This window comes from Mustela erminea, chromosome 19, assembly GCF_009829155.1.
Source record: "Mustela erminea isolate mMusErm1 chromosome 19, mMusErm1.Pri, whole genome shotgun sequence".
Classification (NCBI taxonomy): Eukaryota; Metazoa; Chordata; class Mammalia; order Carnivora; family Mustelidae; genus Mustela; species Mustela erminea.
The window spans coordinates 3,704,113-3,723,385 of record NC_045632.1 but is presented as its reverse complement, the minus strand read 5'-3'; the positions used below and the strand labels follow the sequence as shown (position 1 = coordinate 3,723,385).

Sequence of the window (19,273 nt, the reverse complement as noted above, 5' to 3'; positions counted from 1 at the left end):
GGCGTTGGCTGACAGATTGGCCATTGAATGTGAGAGAAAGAGAGGCGTCAAGGATGAGCCCAACTTTTTTGGCCTCAGTGCCTGAAAATACAGAGTTGCTGTATTTTCCTGATCCACTGAGATCAGGAAAATAGAGGAGGGCTAAGAGAGAAAATCCAGAGCTCCTTTTTGAATGTATTCAGGTTTGAGTCATGTGTTGGACATTGAGTTAGGATGTCAAGATGGAAGTTGGCTGCAATTATTAAACCTTTGGAAAACAATCTGAACATAGAGAAGTCAATTCATATGCCATGATCAAAAGAAGAAGGGGAAGAAATTGACCAAGCATTGCTTGAACTTTCCAAAAGAGAACTCCAATTTCTTTTTAAAGAAAAATGGGAGGAAGTAGACAACAGATCCGACTTCACAATGTATGTCGCCAACTACCAACCCAAGGACTGAGTAGCAAACTTGAAATTCGTTCCTGGAAAAATATTAAGACCTGGTGCTTTGGAAACAAGGAAATCGATACGTTCAAAAAACAAATGAAATTAAGAGCAGAAAAGGGGAAGTTACAACAAACAAAAAGCAAGATTATTTTGAATAATCAGTCAGTTAAGTGGCTGCCTTCAGCCAGGGTCCTGGGATCGAGGCCTACATCGGTCAGTCTCCTTGCCCAGTCTCTCCCTCGGCCTGCCATTCCCCTGGCTTGTGTTTGCTCTCCAGCCCCCACATCCACTGTGTCAAATAAATAAAAAATCTTTTTTAAAAAATTGTAAAGGGGCACCTGGGGGGCTCAATGGGTTGGGCCTCTGCCTTCGGCTCGGGTTGTGGTGTCGGGGTCCTGAGATCGAGACCCACGTCGGGCTCTCTGCTTGGCAGGGAACCTGCTTCCCCCTCTCTCTGCCTGCGTCTCTGCCTGGTTGTGCGCTCTCGCTCTCTCTCTCTCTCTCTCTCTCTGTGTCAAATAAATAATAATAATAAAATCTTAAAAAAAAATTTTTTTAATCGTAAATAAAAAAGATTTTTAAAAAAGAAGAAGAGATAGCAAGAAAAAGATCTTCAACATTGGGGAGCTCACAGTCTAGTTGGAAAACAGGGTGTAGACAAATGAAGATAGTTTTGCTATTTCTCAGGCCTGGGATGGGTGGAGAAGAGATTAAAATTAAAAGGGCTCAGATGTTGCCATGGGGAATTTACAATGTACCTGGGAACTTGTGTTTCAGAAACTCAACCCAGAGAAGACAACACTATTCCCTCCTCAGAGGGGAATGAATCAGAGAGGACTCCCTGGAGAAAAGTGTCATTTGAGCAAGGCATGGAAGGAAGATTTCAGAGATAAGAGCATGGGCAGCAGAGTCAAGTGAACCCGGGATCAAATCTCAGTTCTACAATTTATTTGCTGTGTGATCTTGGGCAGATGACCTCCCCTCTCTGGGCTTCCTCTTATAAAAGGAAGCATCTCCCTTTACTTCCCTGTGTTGGTGTGGGACTTACCTTAAAGGAGAAGCTCTGTGGGAGATGCTGTCCTGTAGCCATGACCCTACATTCAGATGTCACTACTATGTGGCTTCAAAGATGTGAGCGGGAGAGATTCTCAAGTGAGATTCCCAAGCAACCCTGTCTCGGGAAACAGCCTGCACTGATGGAAAGATTCCAATCTTCACTGGCCCACCAGGGACTCCTGGGCTGGCTGTTGAGCTTCAAAACTAGCAGCTGGGGCTGAGAAACTCATTTTTTTATTTGAACTCATTTGCATCTGAGTACCACCGAGAGCTGGTGATTACCACATAAGGCACCACGGATCTGAAGGCCATTCTAGGCAGTGGCACCAACTTGAGAAAAGGCCTAGAGGCATGAAAATTATACAGCCCAGAGAATCTGTCTTTGTCTCCTGTGGCTGCTATAAGAAGTGACCATAAACTTAGCATCTCAGAAGAGTACAAATTTATTCCATTAAAGTTTTGGAGGTCAGGCACCTACAATCAAGGTGTCAACAGGCCCCTTCCTGAATTCCTTGGCCGATGGCCCTTTCCATCCATCACTCTGATAGTTCTTTCCTCTGTCAAATTTCCTGCTCGTGACTCTGACCCTCCTGCCTCTGTCTTAGAAGGATCCTTGGGATTGCCTTGGCCCCACCCAGATCATGTGGGAAGCTCTCCCCCCTCCTCAAGATCCCTAATCACACCTGCGAAGTTCCCTTTGCCATGTAAGGTCGCATATTCCCCGGTTCAGGCGTTTCGGATGTGGACCCCATTAGGGGCCCTGATTCTGTCCACTGCAGCGGTGTGAACATAAGTGCGTCCAGCAGCAGAGAGAAGTCTTGAATAGCAAGCTAAGGAGCTTGGACATAGACAGTTCCTTCAAAACAGAGCCATAATCTGTCACCTTCTCACCACCTCTGCTAGTACCCTGACCCAACTGTGCATCTCTTCTTGCTTGGACTGTGGCAGTAGTCTCTTCGCCAAAGTGGTAGCTCATGTTCCTTCCCCCTCTCCCATAGTCTGGTCTCCTATTAAAATCTAAGTCAGATCAAGACATGACTCTGCCCCAAACCAGGTTGCCTGATTTAGGAAAAAAAAATTTTTTTTTTTACAGAATGCTCACTTGAATTTGAATTCAGATAAACAACAAATAATTTTTATTTTAAAGAATTTTTCAAGATTTTTATTTTTTTCAAGACTTTTCTTATTTATTTGAAAGAGAAAACGAGCAGTGGGGAGGGGCAGGGGAAAAGGGAGAGAGAGTCTTCAGCAGACTCCACACGGACCGTAGAGCCTGGCTCGGGCTCCATCCTGATCACAACTTGAGCCGATGAGTCAGATGCTTAACTGACTGCACCACCCAGACACCCGTAAATATTTTATTTTTAAGTCATCTCTACACCCAATGTGGGGCTTGAACTCACAACCCCAAAATTAAGAGTCACATGTTCCACTGACTGAGCCAGACATGCATCCCCAACAACAAATACTTTCTTTAAGATTTTATTTATTTATTTATTTATTTATTTATTTATCAGAGAGAGAGAGCACAAGCAGGGGGAGCAGCAGGCAGAGGAGAACAGACTCCCTGCTGAGCAAGGAACCCGAGGATCCCAGGATCCTGAGATCATGACCTGAGCTGAAGGCAGAGGCTTAACTGACTGAGCCACCCAGACGTCCGAACAAATAATTTTTTTTTTAAGGATGTCTCAAATGTTGCATGGGACATACTCATGCTAAAAAAACAAACAAACAAACAACTTTTTTGCTGTTTATCTGAAACTCAAATTTAATTTGGTGTATATTTTATCTGATAACTGCAGCTCAGAACACTGCCATGGCTCTCTAAACACTTGCTGTGGCCTGGAAGGCTTTCAAATCCAGCCCCCCTGCTACCTCTCTCCCTCTGTCTCACCCTACTTTCCCTCTTGCTGCCTCTGTTTCATCCACATTGGCCTCTTTGCTCTTCCGAAGTATGCTGAGCATTTTGTGCCTCAGGGCCTTTGTACTTGCTGCTCCCAGTGCTTGGCATGATTTTCTGCCATATTTAAGCATGACTCCTCCCTCCCTTCCTCAGGTTTGGGCTCAAATATCACCTTACTCAATGGGCCTTGCCTAGCTTACTATATCCCTGCCCCACTCAGTCCTCTTTATACCTTTAGGTTAGCCCTTGCCACAACTTGTTATATTGCATATCTTCTCCTTTGCTTATTTCCTGTCTTCCTCCAGTAAAATGTCAGCTCCCTTTGTGTCTCTTGGTCACTGCTATTTCCTCAGTGCCTATAACAGGGCCTTACACATAGTAGGTGCTTAATGAATGTTTGTTGAATGAATAAAGTAAGAAATGATATCATTGAGCCACTGGATCCAGCTATGCCTGAAGCTAGCTTGCGAAATCCAAGGGTCGCACACAGACCAGTTTCCTTCTAGCCTACACTGCCATCTCTGAGACTAGATCATGGCTGGTGGATTTCTGGCCGACGGCATTTTCATCCTTGCTCTGTGACTCCTTTAGGGCCCGTCGACAGGCGGCTGGTAGTGATCTGCGCAGTTGAGTCCTCCCAAAATACAAGAAGAGCACAGGATTGAGACAGCTGTGAGCCAGAGCGAGGCCGTTGACCAGCGGTTCAGCCTGCAGGGCCTGGGCCAGGAGCCTGGAGTGTGGGGCAGCGGCAGTGATGACCAGCCCCAGCAGGTGGTAGGGGGCCCAGCAGACAAAGAAACCCACCACTACGGCCATGCCCAGGGGCCAACGGTGTCGGGCCGCACGGCACAGAAGAGCACCGTGGCAGCTGGCCACCACCACCAGCGGCCCCAGGAAGCCAAAAATAAAGCGGATGGCGGTCACCGTGCTCTCCAGCACCACAGAGCCACCGTAGTCCACCACGCACTCCAGCCGGTGAGGGAAATGCTCCTGGTGCAACCGGCGGTAGATGGCCGAGGGCACAGTGAGCAGCAAGGCCACGGTCCAGGCGACCCCGCAGGCTGCCTGCACCCTGCGTGCCCGCCCTGCCGCAGCCCCCCAGCTGGGCCTGAAGGCCAGCAGGCAGAGGTCCGCGCTGAGAGCGGCCAGAAGGAGCACGCTGGCATACATGGACAGCAGGATGATCGAGGGCAGCGCCCGACACCCCACCGCCCCATACGGCCAGTGGCCCCCGCGCGCTATGGGCACCGCCAGGAGGGGCAGAGACGCACAGCAGAGCAGATCGGCCACGGCCACATGTAGGAACCAGGTGGCCCCGACCCTCCGGCGGGCCTCTTTCCAGGTCACCCAGGCCACCATCACGTTGCCGGGCACCCCCACCAGGAAGACCGCGGCGTAGAGCAGAAACACGGCGGTGCGCAGTGGGTAGGCAGAGATGCAGGTGCCGTCCATGCAGTCCACGGGGAGGTCCGGAACCCCGTCGTAGTCCCCATACTCGTAGCTGAGAGAAGTGTTCTCCATCCAGGCCCCAGACACCTGAACGGGAGAGAAATCATGAAAACTCCTTGACAAACCCCTCAGGGTGTAGGAACCCCCACTAGCCGCTTGGAAGCTGGGCCAGGACAGCGTCAGAACTCCAGTGCGTCCTAATACTGGAATTCTAGAAGACTAACATCTTAGAACTCGCTGGGGAGCATCCTGGAATTCGAGAATAGGGCCCCATCAGAACCCAGGCAGGTCAGAAGGCTGGAATTCTAGAACACCAGAGGTTGAGGACACTAGCCCATGAGCATCCTGGGGTTCTAGAACATTGCAGTGCTAGAACCTGATCGTGATAAAGAAAATATTCTGGAATCCCAAAATAGTATACTATTAGAACCCCAGGCGAGGGGCGCCTGGGTGGCCCAGTGGGTTAAGCCTCTGCCTTCAGCTCGGGTCATGATCTCAGGGTCCTGGGATCAAGCCCCACACCCATCTCTCTGCTCAGCATGGAGCCTGCTTCCTCCTCTCTCTCTGCCTGCCTCTCTGCCTACTTGTGATCTCTCTCTCTGCCAAATAAATTTAAAAAAAAAGAAAAAGAACCCCAGCCGATTATTATTTGGAATTCTAGAATAGCATTGTGTGACTCAACATTGGTGTTGATGGAATTTTTTTTTTAATTTTTTTTAAAAGATTTTATTTATTTATTTGACAGAGAGAGAGAGATCACAAATAGGCAGAGAGACAGACAGAGAGAGAGATGAGGAGAAGCAGGCTCCCTGCTGAGCAGAGAGCCCCATGCGGGACTCGATCCCAGGCCCCTGGGATCATGACCCGAGCCGAAGGCAGAGGCTTAACCCACTGAGCCACCCAGGCGCCCCAATGGAATATTTTTTTTAAAGATTTTATTTATTTATTGGGGCACCTGGGTGGCTCAGTGGATTAAGCCGCTGCCTTCGGCTCAGGTCATGATCTCAGGGTCCTGGGATCGAGTCCCGCATCGGGCTCTCTGTTCAGCAGGGAGCCTGCTTCCCTCTCTCTCTGCCTGCCTCTCCATCTTCTTGTGATTTCTCTGTGTCAAATAAATAAATAAACCTTTAAAAAAAAAAAAAAGATTTTATTTATTTATTTGAGAGAGGGAGAGAGCCCAAGCTGGGTGAGGGGCAGAGGGAGAAGCTGACTCCCCACTGAGCAGGGAGCCTGATTCGGGACTCAATCCCAGGACCCTGGGATGATGACCTGAGCCGAAAGCAGTGAACTAACTAAGCACTCAGGCACCCCTAGAATTTAAAATATTGGAATCCGAATATCCATCAAGAGGGGGAAAGGTTAATACGTATTGACAACAAAAGTACTTGTCTTAATTCTTCTTCATTGGTGTTTTTGAATCTTGGTGCCATGAAAAATGTCTCTCCGGAGCAATTATGTCATTTTGTTTTTTACATAAACTCGATCATAAACCCAGACCACGAAGTGCACACATCATGTAGCACCAGCTCTCTGGGCTTCACAACATTATCACAGCCAGGAGGAGATGGGCACCAAGACCAAGAAACAGAATATTTCTAGAATCCTACTACAAGCAGTTTCTGAAAATCATGATGGCGTTAGGAAAACAAGAAAAATAAAATGTTGAATTCTCTGCCCAGGAGATTCATTCATTCATTCCTTTGTTCATTCCAGAAAGTTCCTGAGTACCTTCTCTCTTCCAGGACTGCTGCACACCAGGGGCCATGACAAACAAAAGAAAAAATTCTTTTCTCTTGGAGCCGACACTCTAGCGGGAAGAGTCAGATAAGGAAGAAATAAGTCAAAAAAGGAATACATAAGCGAAATACAGTGTCTTAGAAGGTGATAAATGCTAGAGCAAAGGAAAAAAAAAAAAAAACCACAGGGGATTTTAAATGAGTGGTCAAGGAGGGGCTTTCTTGAGCAAAGCCATAAAGGAAGTGAGGGACAATCTGAGAGGACAGAGTTCCAGGCAGAGGGAATAGCCAGTGCAAAGGCCCTGAGGTGAAAACATGATGGTCATGTTCAAGGAACAGTGAGGATGTCAGCGTGGCTGGAATGGAGTTGGTAAGGCAGAGAAGGGGAAGGTAAGAACAGAAAGATATCATGGACCATGGAAGTCTTTGTCAAGGCATTTATCTTTTATGTCCCATGAGATTGGGGCCATAGGAGGATGCTAAGCAGTGAGGTGAGGTGCTATTATCATAGCAATAATAATAATATATTATAATATTGCTATTACTATGATAATAGAATATATAGTAATAGAATACATAATAATGCTATTAGTAATATTAATATATTAATATTATATAATAGTAATATACTAATATATACTCATATATACTAGTATTATATATCAAATATATTAAATATTATATATTAGTATGTTATATATAAATATATACTATGACTATATTAGATAGTATATAAAAATATATACTATCTATAGTATGTTATATACTTACTATATATTATATATAACATAATATACTATATAAAATATATAATTAGTAATAGATTACTACATATCCATATAATACATATTATAAAATATTATTACTATGATAGTAATAAAATATATAATATAATAATATATTACTATTACTTACCATTATATTATTATTATTATTATTAGAAGCTGTCCTCCATTGAGCCCACTGTGTTATGTGTTGAGCACTGCTCCAGGAACCTTTAAATCTTAAATCGTTTGATTCTTATAACAACCCTCTGATTCTTTATTTTTAACTATTTTTTTAAGATTTTTTCATTTATTCATTTGACAGGCAGAGATCACAAGTAGGCAGAGAGGCAAGTGGGGGATGGTGAGAAGCAGGCTTCCTGCTGAGCAGAGACCCCCCCCAATGTAGGGTTCAATCCCAGGACCCTGAGATCATGACCTGAGCTGAAGACAGAGGCTTTAACCCACTGAGCCACCCAGGCGCCCCAACCCTCTGATTCTAATACTGTTCTTTTATGCAGGTTATTATTATACCCATTCTGCAGACAAGAAAACTGAGGCCTAGAGAAGTAACTTACCTAAGATCATTCAGGTAAGCAAGTAACAGAATTGAGTTTTGAACCGTGTCAGCCCCACTCTGGAACTCTGGGCCCCAAAACACATTCACCCAAAAACCTTAGATTCAGAAGACACAAGGTGGCACAGCCGGTGGCCCTGAGCAGACCCGGGCTCCGTAACTCGGTTTCACTTGGCTCTCTCTCTTGGTTTCCTCATCTGAGAAGTGAGTCACGGAGGTGAACCTACCTCACCAGTTTGGGGGAGGCCTCATGGAGGTGACGTGTGATAAAGCTCGTGGCACAGGGAAAGGGCTCAGGCGGATGGTGGGTCATCCCCCCTATGTCAGAATGGCCTGACCCTGAGGCTTCCTGCTGGCTCTCGTGGGCGAGCCAGCACTACCCAGGGCTCTAGGGGCATTGATGCAACAGGAAAAGCAGAGGGGAAGTGGAGCGTTGCCCTGTCCCCTCCTTCCTGCCAAGTAGTTGCCAAGAGGCCCAGCCACTTTGTGTGTGTGTGTGTGTGTGTGTGTGTGTGTGTGTGTTTGGAGTTTCGCATGATGCTTTCGTAGTATTTTTATCACTAGAGTAAAAGGTGTGCAGCCTTTAAAAATTCAGACCCTCACCAGCTGTGTGATCTTGGGCAAGTCACTTAACCTCTCTGTTCTTCAGCATCCTCTTCTGTAAAAAGAGAATATTACTATTCCTACCTTAGAGGTAATTCAGCAGGTGAATCGGAGTGGAGAGCTGGCTGGACCCAGAGAGCATTAGTCGTGTGGAAGTTGCTGGTACCTACTGGTACACAGACACACCCTCTCTCCCAACCCTCAGACCCTGCCCTGCCCAGCTTTTACTGGTCAAAATCCGGGAACCCTAATGTTGGCAGCTCAACCAAATGTGGTATTTCCCTTTGAATATCTCTGAGAGAAATGCAACATCCAACAGCTACTGTGTTATCTCCTTATCTTTTCCACATAACGAGTGTGTTTTCCATCCACTGCCCTATCTGCACACACGTCAGCCCTTTCCTGCAGCCGTTCGAGGGTCAGCCCACGCGCTGGATGGACCAGGCTCATGAACCAGCGTCAGACTGTAAATAAAGGACGTTTAATGATAATCACGAAGAGCCTTGTTATTTTATCATCATTTTGTACAGTAAATTAGATTCATGTCTACATAGAAAACACAATTACCATTATTATAATAATTATCATTTTATAATGTTTACGATAGCCGATGACATTTACCAAGTACCTATCACGGATCAGGCCGAGCCCTTATGACAAGCGCCCGAAGTTCGTATTCTTGTGACGCTCCATTTCCCAAACCGTCCGCGGCTTTGGGCTCTGCCATGTCCCTGGCATCTAGAAAACCACGCGGCATCCAGCAAGTGCTTTGTTGCTATTTAGCGAGTGAAAGAATAAAGAGGGAAACTGAGGCACAGAGCGGCAAAGGGGTCACTTAGGTTTCTCTCTCGGTTCCTTGAGCCCACAGGCACCCGTGTGCGTGCGCTTTGCATGGGTGTGTTTGTAAGTCACCCATTCTTGTTGGAACTTCTGCCTAGGGAACCGCGGGGCCAAATCCGCGGACACGTCGCCCCTCCCCCCAGAGAAGCACACACATGCTCCCCCCCACCCCAGAGAAGCACACACATACTCATCAAAAGACCCGTGCCAGGAAAGACTTTCCTATGGGAAGTCACCCAGTTGTCACCCCCAGGGGAATGCATAAACGTACCCTGGTATGGGGGTGCCTGGGGGGCTCAGTCGGTTAAGTGTCTGCCTTTGGCTCAGGTACTGGGATCGAGTCCCTCATCCGGCTCCCTGCTCATCAGGAACCTGCTTCTCCCTCTCCCTCTGCCCTCTGCCGCTCCCCCTGCTTGTGCTCTCTCCTCTCTCTCTTGCTCTCAAATAAATAAATAAAATCTTAAAAAAAAAGAAGAAGAAACCATAGCGTGGTGTACTCCGGCCGTGGAATATTCTATAGCAGAACAAAGCGCACAGGCGAATGTGGATGGATTTCACACAGACGCTGCTGAGGGGAAGGAGGCAGACAGACGCGCAGGGGAGGTGGCTGAGGGATACCATTCAGGTCAAGTTCAAAAACAAGCAGGAGAGGTCTGTGGGGGTGGGTAGCGGCGGGTTGGGGGAACAGGGGGCACATCAACACTAGGTCTGTGCTCTTCCTTGAGCCGGGAGCCTATTCCCTGTGCACACCCAGCTCGTGGAGACACACAGAGCTTCCCAGCTCTGACGTGTGTGTCTGTTATCCGTGGAACTAAAATTAAATCTTCCTTCTTAGGAAGCAGAATTGGTGAGTCAAAAGGCTAGTTCACTGGACAAGTGGCCGTTGGATGGATTTTCCAGAAAATGCAAGGGCTCCTGGAGTTTGGAGAATGGCCCTTTGCCCTACACCTGAGTGTGCCAGATGTGTGGACACTTTGACCGGAAGCTTTTCTGTTGGGCCGCCCACGAGAATGCCAAGAGCCTGGAATTCCAGTGTGGTGGTCATAAAATCCCACCTCTCCAATTCTCCATCTGATTCCAAATTCTGAAAAGTATTCGCCTTCAAAGCTGAGATGACAGGGCGCCTGGGTGGCTCAGTGGGTTAAGCCTCTGCCTTCGGCGCAGGTCATGATCTCAGGGTCCTGGGATCGAGCCCCACGTCGGGCTCTGCTGGGGGAGGGAGGGAGCCTGCTTCCCCCACCGCCCTGCCTCTCCGCCTATGTGTGATCTCTCTCTCTGTCAAATAAATAAATAAAATCTTAAAAAAAAAAAAAAAAAGCTGAGATGGCCCAATGCCATCCTCTCTCCCTCCGTCCCTCCCTCCGCCTCCTTCCCTCCATCCTCACCTTGACCAGATGCCACTTGGAAACCCTATCCGGACTCGCAGCCAAGACCCAGGAGGGCTGGGGTCTCTCCCAGCGTCCGACAGCTGGTGAATTCCTGGAAGTCCGTCCCCCTTGCCAGAGCTCCTACGGGACGCTGAGCACTGCCACTTCCTGGGCCCCAGCAAATCTTCACAAGCAGGGGGAAAATGGGAATGGCCTTTTCCTACTCCAAGGGTGTGTTTGTCCTGTATTCTTCCCATGACTCACACATCCCAAAATTACTGGGCAGCAAATGAAACTGGAGAGAACTCAGGTGGGTGGAGAGTTGACCCAGGGTCACCAACCCCAGCAGCAATGCCACCAGTTCCTGGAAGCTGGACCTGCATGCGGTCTGACCTCAAAGACCTGGGGGTCTTGGCTGGAACTCACTCCTCCAGGGGGCCCTCTGACGTCATCCTCAGAGAGCACCCACACACAGCCCGCTACCCTCCTCCCAGCCTCCAGCTGTGTACCAGCCCCCTCTCTCTGCCCTCTGCAGAGCCTTGAAGACAGATAAATATTCCTCCCGCCTTCTGTGGACTGAGGGAGACAGCTCAGGGTCACATTCCCAACAAAAAGGCCAAGGCCACCAACCACAGGGCAGACAGAACCACCCCCTCCATCCTGTTCCTGCAGCTTCCCGTCTCTGAAATGGGAACATGTTGACCATCGTGGTTCCTAACCTCCGTCCCAGCCCAGGTGCGGGGCCGAGAACGTGAACTTGAGGGCCAGAATGATGAGATTCATAGTCCAGGTCCACCATGGGTGAGACCGGGGGCCTCGGCCTCTCTGGGCCTCAATTCCCTCCTCTGTGCAATGGCCGTTCTGCCACCAGCAGCAAATGCGTAAAGAGATTTCAAGTGCTTCGGTGGGTTCGGGGCACATGGGCACATCAGCTATGCCTACCGACATTACTGACGTGTTGAATTAACAAGGATGAAAAGAATACAATGGAACTTAAAATTTCCATTTCAAGAAGGCTTAGCAAGAGGAAGTTGTTCTCCAGTTTCAGAACGCTTAGTCCGCGGTTCTTCTGTGTGTGTGGGTGTACCGTTGCTCTGTGCGTGCCTTGGGCTCGAGGGGATAGATTTACACATTTCCTTTGATGTTGTTTAGGGAATAAAATCGTGTTGTTAGAGGAAGTTATTTTGAGTCAACAAACAAGCTCACTATGTGACCTGTGACATGTCCCATCCTCTCCCATGGTGACAGCGTCTTGGCGGAGCCTTGTCCTGGCCCCAGACCCTCCCGATGAGATGACGACAGCAGAAGTGCAGGGTGGGGACTGTCCTTCATCAGCCCAAACTTCCCCTGATCTCAAGTTCACAGGGGGGTGTCTCTCAGATCAGTAGGGTTTCATAAACACCGCGGCCCCTGAGCCTTGGGGCGCACGTTTCTCACGTTTCTCAGATTCGGGGGTGGGGGGTGAGGCTTTCTGCCTGAGCAGAAAGTCAGATGCAAAGTCTCATGTGGGGCCCAATCCCAGGACCCTGAGATCATGACCTGACCCCAAGGCAGAGGCTTAACCCACTGAGCCATCCAGGCGCACCCCGGGGACACAGCTTTAATAGTAAAGGAGGGTCTGCTCTAGGGGTGGGATTTCTTTTTATAGCCACTCCAAAAGATCCAAGTACCAGCCCCTCATCATGGGGGTAGCTAGAAGAAGAAGATCTGAGACAGTGACGTTGACATGGAAAATTGCCATGTTGTGTGTCAAAACGGTTGTGGAGCGCCTGGGTGGCTCAGTCCCTTAAGCCTCTGCCTCTGGCTCAGGTCATGATCCTAGGGTCCTGGGATTTAGTCCCACATCGGGCTCCCTGCTCTGTAGGGAGCCTGCTTCTCCCTCTCCCTCTGCTGCTCCCCCAGCTTGTGCTCTTGCTCTCTCTCACACACACACACAACTAAAGAAATAAAATCTTTTATTTATTTATTTATTTGACAGAGAGATCACAAGTAGGCGGGGGGTGGGTGGGGGGAGCAGGCCCCCTGCTGAGCAGAGAGCCTGATGCGGAGCTCAGGAGCTTGATCCCAGGACCCTAGGGTCATGACCTGAGTCAAAGGCAGAGGCGTAACCCACTAAGCCACCCAGGCGCCCCAAGAAATAAAATCTTTAAAAAAAAATGGGTTGCATTCCAGCAAATCTGTAACGAGAAAACAGTTTAGCGGTTGCCAGGGGCTGGGTGGGGGGTGGATGGGGTTTTTTGGGGTGATGCAAATGTTTCAGAACAAGAGAATGGTGACAGTTGCACCCACCGGCAATGTACTAAATGCCATGGATGGTGAATTTTATGTGACTTGTATTTTACAATTTTTAAAGTAATGAATAATAAGTCATTACACCCCTTCACCCCAAAAATAGGATGAAGTTTGGCAGTTTCTTAGAGTTCAACCTAACCTAATTTTTTAAAAATTTATTTATTTATTTATTTATTTGAGAGAGAATGAGTGAGAGAGAGCGTGGGAGAGAAGATCAGAGGGAGAAGCCGACTCCCCAAGGAGCTGGGAGCCCAATGCGGGAACTTGATCCTGGAAGTCTGGGATCATGACCTGAGCCGAAGGCAGTCACTCAACCAACTGAGCCACCCAGGCGCCCAACCTAACCTAATTTTTTTTTTTTTTTGAGATTTCATTTGCTTATTTGAAAGACAGAGATCACAAGTAGGCAGAGAGGCAGGCAGAGAGAGAAAGAGAGAGAGGAGGAAGCAGGCTCCCCGCCAAGCAGAGAGCCTGATATGGGGCTCGACCCTAGGATCATGACCCAAGCTGAAGGCAGAGGCTTTAAACCACTAAGCCACCCAGGTGCCCCCCTAACCTAATTTTTAAATTAATTTATTTTTTTTAGAAATTTTCGTTTTAAGTAATCACTACCCATAAGGTGGGGTTCGAACCTACGACCCCAAGATCAAGAGTCACAAACTCCACCAACTGAGCCGGCCAGGTGTCCCGACCTGACACAATTATAGAAATCTGAAAGGATAAATGAATGCCTAATATGGGGAAACAAGTCCCTTTTGAACAATGTATATTATTACGTGATATTTGATGCACAGAAAAGAGTGTAGGTAACATCGTGTGAGCTGTCAAGATCAACCGTCAAACGAGCAATCGTAAAAACCACCATCAGTCTTCGAGTCTTTGAATCTCAACATCAAGGCTCAGTAAACTTTTTCAGTAAAATAACAAGGAGTAAATATTTGGGGTTTTGCTGGCCAAGAGGTCCCTTGTGGTCCCTGCCACAGTGACTCAATCTGCCGTGGTGGCATGAAAGTGGCCATAGACTGAATGGCCATAACCGTGTTTCAGTAAAACTTTATTTACAAAAACAAGCAGTGGGCCACATTTGGCCCCCAGGCTGGAGTTTGCTGACTCCTGATCTAGGTCAAAGACTCTGAAGTCTTGAAATTACAGACTCGTAGAACATTGGAACCCTAGGCTATTGGATCCAAGGGATCCAACAGTGTGAGTTGCAGACTATTTGAATCATGGGATTCTAGAACGTCACATTAGAGCTTGGGAGTGTTAGACAGATAGGGCTCCAGCTACTGGGTGTTAGAGTTTCATAGATGGTCTGGACATTAGTGAAGGCGTTCTCTCAAGTCCTCTGCTGTCCAGTATGGTAGCCACTGGCCCCAGGAGGCTCCCAGGCATTTGGAATGTGAGGGCCTCTGAGATGCTGTGAGTGGAAAATACACCCCAGACTTCAAAGATGGGTAAGAAGAACTAATGTGAGGGGCACCTGGGTGACTCAATGGGTTAAGTCACTGCCTTTGGCTCAGGTCATGATCTCAAGGTCCTGGGATCGAGCCTTGCATTGGGATCTCTGCTCACCAGGGAGCCTGCTTCCCCCTCTCTCTGCCTGCCTCTCTGCTCACCAGGGAGCCTGCTTCCCCCTCTCTCTCTGCCTGCCTCTGTGCCTACTTGTGATCTCTCTCTCTCTGTCAAATAAATAAATAAAATCTTAAAAAAAAAAAAAAGCAATGTGAGATCTCTTGATAACCTGCTCTATTGATCACCTATTAAAATGATAATACTTTAAATATATTTGGCTTAATAAAATATATCACCCCAAAAATAAAAAAAATAAAATATATCACCCAAATGCATGTTATCTGATTCTTTTGTTTGCTCTTTGCTTATCTCTCTTTGCTTAGCTGCTGGAAAAACGCAAGCTGCCTTCTGTGGCTCACATCATGTTCCTATCAGCTTGAAACCTGGAGTGACCTGATCCTGGAGGTCAGAGGTGTGGGGCCCGGGGAAGGTCACATAACACAGACGCAGGGGAGGAGGCTCTGATCCAGGTCCTGGAGAGCCTGGTCCGAGGCTTAGGTGGGTGGGTGTGTGGGTGACAGGGGACTTGGTGGTGGGGGTGGGGGTGTGGCCGGGGACGGACACAGATAACTCAGCCAAACCCAATTATCCACTTCCTTTCCCACCACTTCCTCTTCGGGACTTGTTGATGCAGCAGATCCCCCAAGCCCCAGATGTGGCAACGGCCTGGCCCTTTGGCCTACTTCCCTCCCCGGCAGGGCTGATCAACACCTCAGAGAAGCCACCTGGATCCACACTGGCTGGCCTCCAAGTGTTTCTAGAAGACCACTGTGGGATCTGGCACTAGGAACAGCATCTCCTTCCCAGATCAGAGCGAGGAAAAGACCTCACTGCCTACAGCGCCCCCTCCAGGAAATCTAACATCTGGCCAGGAACAGAGATGGAGAGAGGGCATGGGGGGAATGGGGGGTAGAGGAGGAAGTCAAGAAGGACTTCCTGGAGGAGGCTTCATCCTGACAGAAGGTAGAATAGGGACAGTGCCTGGGTGGCTCAGTGGCTTAAGCGTCTGCCTTTGGCTCAGGTTATGATCCCATGGTCCTGGGAGTGAGCTCCGCATCGGGCTCCCTGATCAATGGGGAGCCTCCTTCTCCCTTTCCCTCTGCCTGCTGCTCCCCCTGCTTGCTTGTGTTCTGTCAAATAAATAAAATCTTTTTTTTTTAAGATTTTATTTATTTATTTGGCAGACAGAGATCACAAGTAGGCAGAGAGGCAGGCAGAGAGAGGGGGCAAGCAGGCTCCCTGCAGAGCAGAGTGCCCAATGCGGGGCTCAATCCCCGCAGAACCCTGGGATCACAACCTGCAAAGGCGGAGGCTTAACCCACTGAGCCACCCAGGCACCCCAAATAAATAAAATCTTAAAAAAAAAAAAAAAAAAAAGAGTAGGGACAGGGATGATCTTTTAAAAACAGGCCAGCCGCCGGAAGACCAGACAGGAAGCAAGGCAGAGACCCAAGTCTGGGAAGATGGGGGAGCTTCGACCTGGAAGGGTGTTGGGTGTGAAGGGGGTGGCCTCCAGCCTGGGTCCCAGGCACAGGCTTGGTAACTTTGTGGACTGTAGGGCTTCCCTGGGATGGGGATTAGAGGGGAGGGGAAGGCTTTCAAGAACGTGACAAGGTCAACTGGAGCAAGGTCAGGGGGTTGCCCAGGGCACATCACAAGAGAGAGCCGAGAAGGTATCAGTGAAGCTGTAACTGGGGGCAGCATGTTGGAGACAGAGAACCCCAGAACGCCAGCCTTTAAGGGCTGAGGAAGAAACTCTGCCGATTGGAGGCAGCAAGAAAGGGTCTCAGAGAGAGGACACCCAGCTGTGGGAAGAGGGCGGGGAGGGATGTTGGCTGTCTAGCTAGAAGGGACATCCAAGGGGCGCCTGGGTGGCTCAGTCCTTAAGCCTCTGCCTTCAGCTCAGGTCATGATCCTGGGGTCCTGGGATGGAGCCCCGCATCCGGCTCCCTGCTCAGCGGGAAGCCTGCTTCTCCCTCTCCTGCTCCCCCTGCTCATGCTCCCTCTCTCGCTGTGTCTCTCTCTGTCAAATAAATAAAATCGTTAAAAAAAAAAAGGAAGAAGAAGAAGGGACATCCAAGATCACAGGGGTCTCTTGGGGTGGTACCAGGTGCCTCCCCCCAGACCTGAGGCTTCGGTCTCCGCCAACGACCGTGGTGCCTGGAGATCTGCACATGTCCTGACATTTATTACCAAAACCACACACAGCACCTTCTAGAAGCCCAACAGAGCACCTGTTCTACATGCTTAGAGAGTGTCTTTATTTTTTTTTAAATGTATTTACTTATTTGAAAGAGGGGGCGGGCACGCACGCACAAGAGCGCGCGCGCGTGCGCGCGGGGTGGTGGGGAGGGGCAGAGGGAGAGAGAGAGAATCTCAAACGGGTTCACTCCCTGCTCAGCAGGGAGCCTGACACTGGGCTTGATACCTGACCCTGATATCATGACCTGAGCCAAAATCAAGAGTCTGATGAGTCTGATGCTCAACTGACGGAGCCACCCAGGCGCCCCCGAGGCATTGCCTTTATATGAAAGTTGTTACCTGGGCAGATAGGACAATACTGCCCTAGCAGGATCCAAAAGCATTTGTCTGCAGTCACACAAGAACCCAGCCCAGCCCTGAGGGCTGTTCCTGGGCTCAACCTGCTGTTTCAAAGAGGAAGGATGAGGCTATACCCACATTGTCTGCTTTGGAAAGGCCACCAGCCCCGTGTGGCCGTGCAACTGAAATGGACCAGTCCGAATTGAGACATGCTGTGTGTGACACATACCCAAGATTTTGAAGACTTGGGGGCACCTGAGTAGCTCAGTTAAGCATCGGACTTGATTTTGGCTCAGGTCATGATCTCAGTGTTGTGAGATCGAGCCCCATGATGGGCTCCGTGCCCAGCGGGGAGTCTGCCTGGGATTCTCTCTCTCTCCCTCTGCCCGCCCTCCCCCCCACCCCCGCACTCACTTGCGCTCTCTCTCTCTCTCTCAAATAAGTAAATAAAATCTTTTTTTTATTAAATATTTTATTTATTTATTTGACAGACAGAGATCACAAGTAGGCAGAGAGGCAGGCAGAGAGAGGAAGGGAAGCAGACTCCCTGCAGAGCAGAGAGCTCTATGCAGGGCTCGATCCCAGGACCCCAAGACCATGACCTGAGCCGAAGGCTGAGGCTTTAACCCACTGAGCCACCAAGGCACCCCAGTAAATAAAATCTTTAAAAATATATTTTGGATATATTGTGTTAGGGAAAATATAGCATGACTGTAATAATATTTTATGTATTAAGTATTATTATATAATATAATAAAATATATTAGTAGCATTATTATTACAATACTGTATTAATATAGTGTTAATATGTTAATATACATTTTCTATATCATGAAATGCAATTAGGTTTCATATTATCTAATCACAAATATAATTTTGTATAACAATTATGTAACATTGTTATTCATAAAATACACAAATAATATATAATATTCATATGATATAATTAATATATCAGTATAATTGTTAACATATAATTAAATCATAAAATACATTACTATTATTTCATCTTTTAATTTTTTTTAAGATTTTATTTATTTATGTGAGAGAGAGCATGAGAGGTGAGAAGGTCAGAGGGAGAAGCAGACTCCTTGCTGAGCAGGGAGCCCGACACAGGACTCAATCCTGAGACTCCAGGATCATGACCTGAGCCGAAGGCAGTCACTTAACCACCTTAGCTGCCCAGGCGTCCCTCTTCTTAATATTTTTAAGTTAATGTATTTATTTAAGTCATCTCCACACCCAACATGGGGCTTAAGCTCACAACCTTGAGATCAAGAGGCTCACCCTCCCCTGAGTCAGTCAGGCGCCCCTGGTCCTCCTTAATTTTTTAGAGTAACAACTAGTAAATTGAAAACTACCGGGGGACTCGCATCATATTTCTGTCGGACTGTGCTGGTCTGTACAATATTTCTAGCCAATCCACACACAAGCACGCACACACACAAAACACCAGAGAAATGTTTTAAAGTTATTTATAAATAACATGACATTACGATGTTGTTGGTTTTTTAAATTTTCATTATTCAAGTGCTGCAGACTAGTTTTTTCTACTTTAAGAAGAAAAGCAGTGGGAGGAGCAGCGGGGGTGGGGGGTGGAGAGAATCTAGGCAGATTCCCCACTGAGCTCAGACAATGCCTCCTCCCAAAGCGGGGCTTGATCCCAGGACCCCAGATCATGAGCTGCCGAAATCAAGGGTCAGATGCTTAACCCACTAAGCCACCCAGGCTCCCCCAGACTTTTTTTTAAGATTAAGATTTAAGATTATTTATTTATTTGACAGAGATCACAAGTAGGCAGAGAAGCAGGCAGAAAAAGGAGGGAAACAAGCTCCCTGCTGAACAGAGAGCCAGATGCAGGACTCGATTCCAGGACCTTGAGATCATGACCTGAGCCGAAGGCAGAGGCTTTAACCCACGGAGCCACCCAGGCGCCCCCCAGACTTTTTTTTTTAAGTCGAAATGTTACATGATTGATAGAGCATTCCTTGAAAGGGCAAATGTGGAGAGCAGAATCATGGTTGTCAAGGGTCCGGGATAGGGCTGGGAGGCTGGAGGGACATGGGGGTGGCTGACAAGGGGCATAAAAGGGATGCCAGTGGTGATGAACATGTCCTGCCCCTCGAGGGTATCAATGTCAACATC

At 48.1% G+C, this 19,273-nt stretch overlaps 1 protein-coding gene across 5 annotated transcripts in view; it reads right to left on the bottom strand.

Annotated features, from left to right (window-relative positions):
- Positions 1-3,094: 3,094 nt before the first annotated feature.
- C5AR2 (complement component 5a receptor 2) overlaps positions 3,095-19,273 on the bottom strand; it is a 53,843-nt gene continuing 37,664 nt past the window's right edge. For 2 of the 5 annotated variants that reach the window (XM_032323911.1, XM_032323907.1), the window contains exon 3: positions 3,095-4,923. In XM_032323911.1, coding sequence (XP_032179802.1) covers positions 3,895-4,908 — 1,014 coding nt within the window. In that variant the 5' untranslated portion in view covers positions 4,909-4,923 and the 3' untranslated portion in view covers positions 3,095-3,894. The other 3 variants (XM_032323909.1, XM_032323908.1, XM_032323910.1) reach the window with 3 other exon arrangements.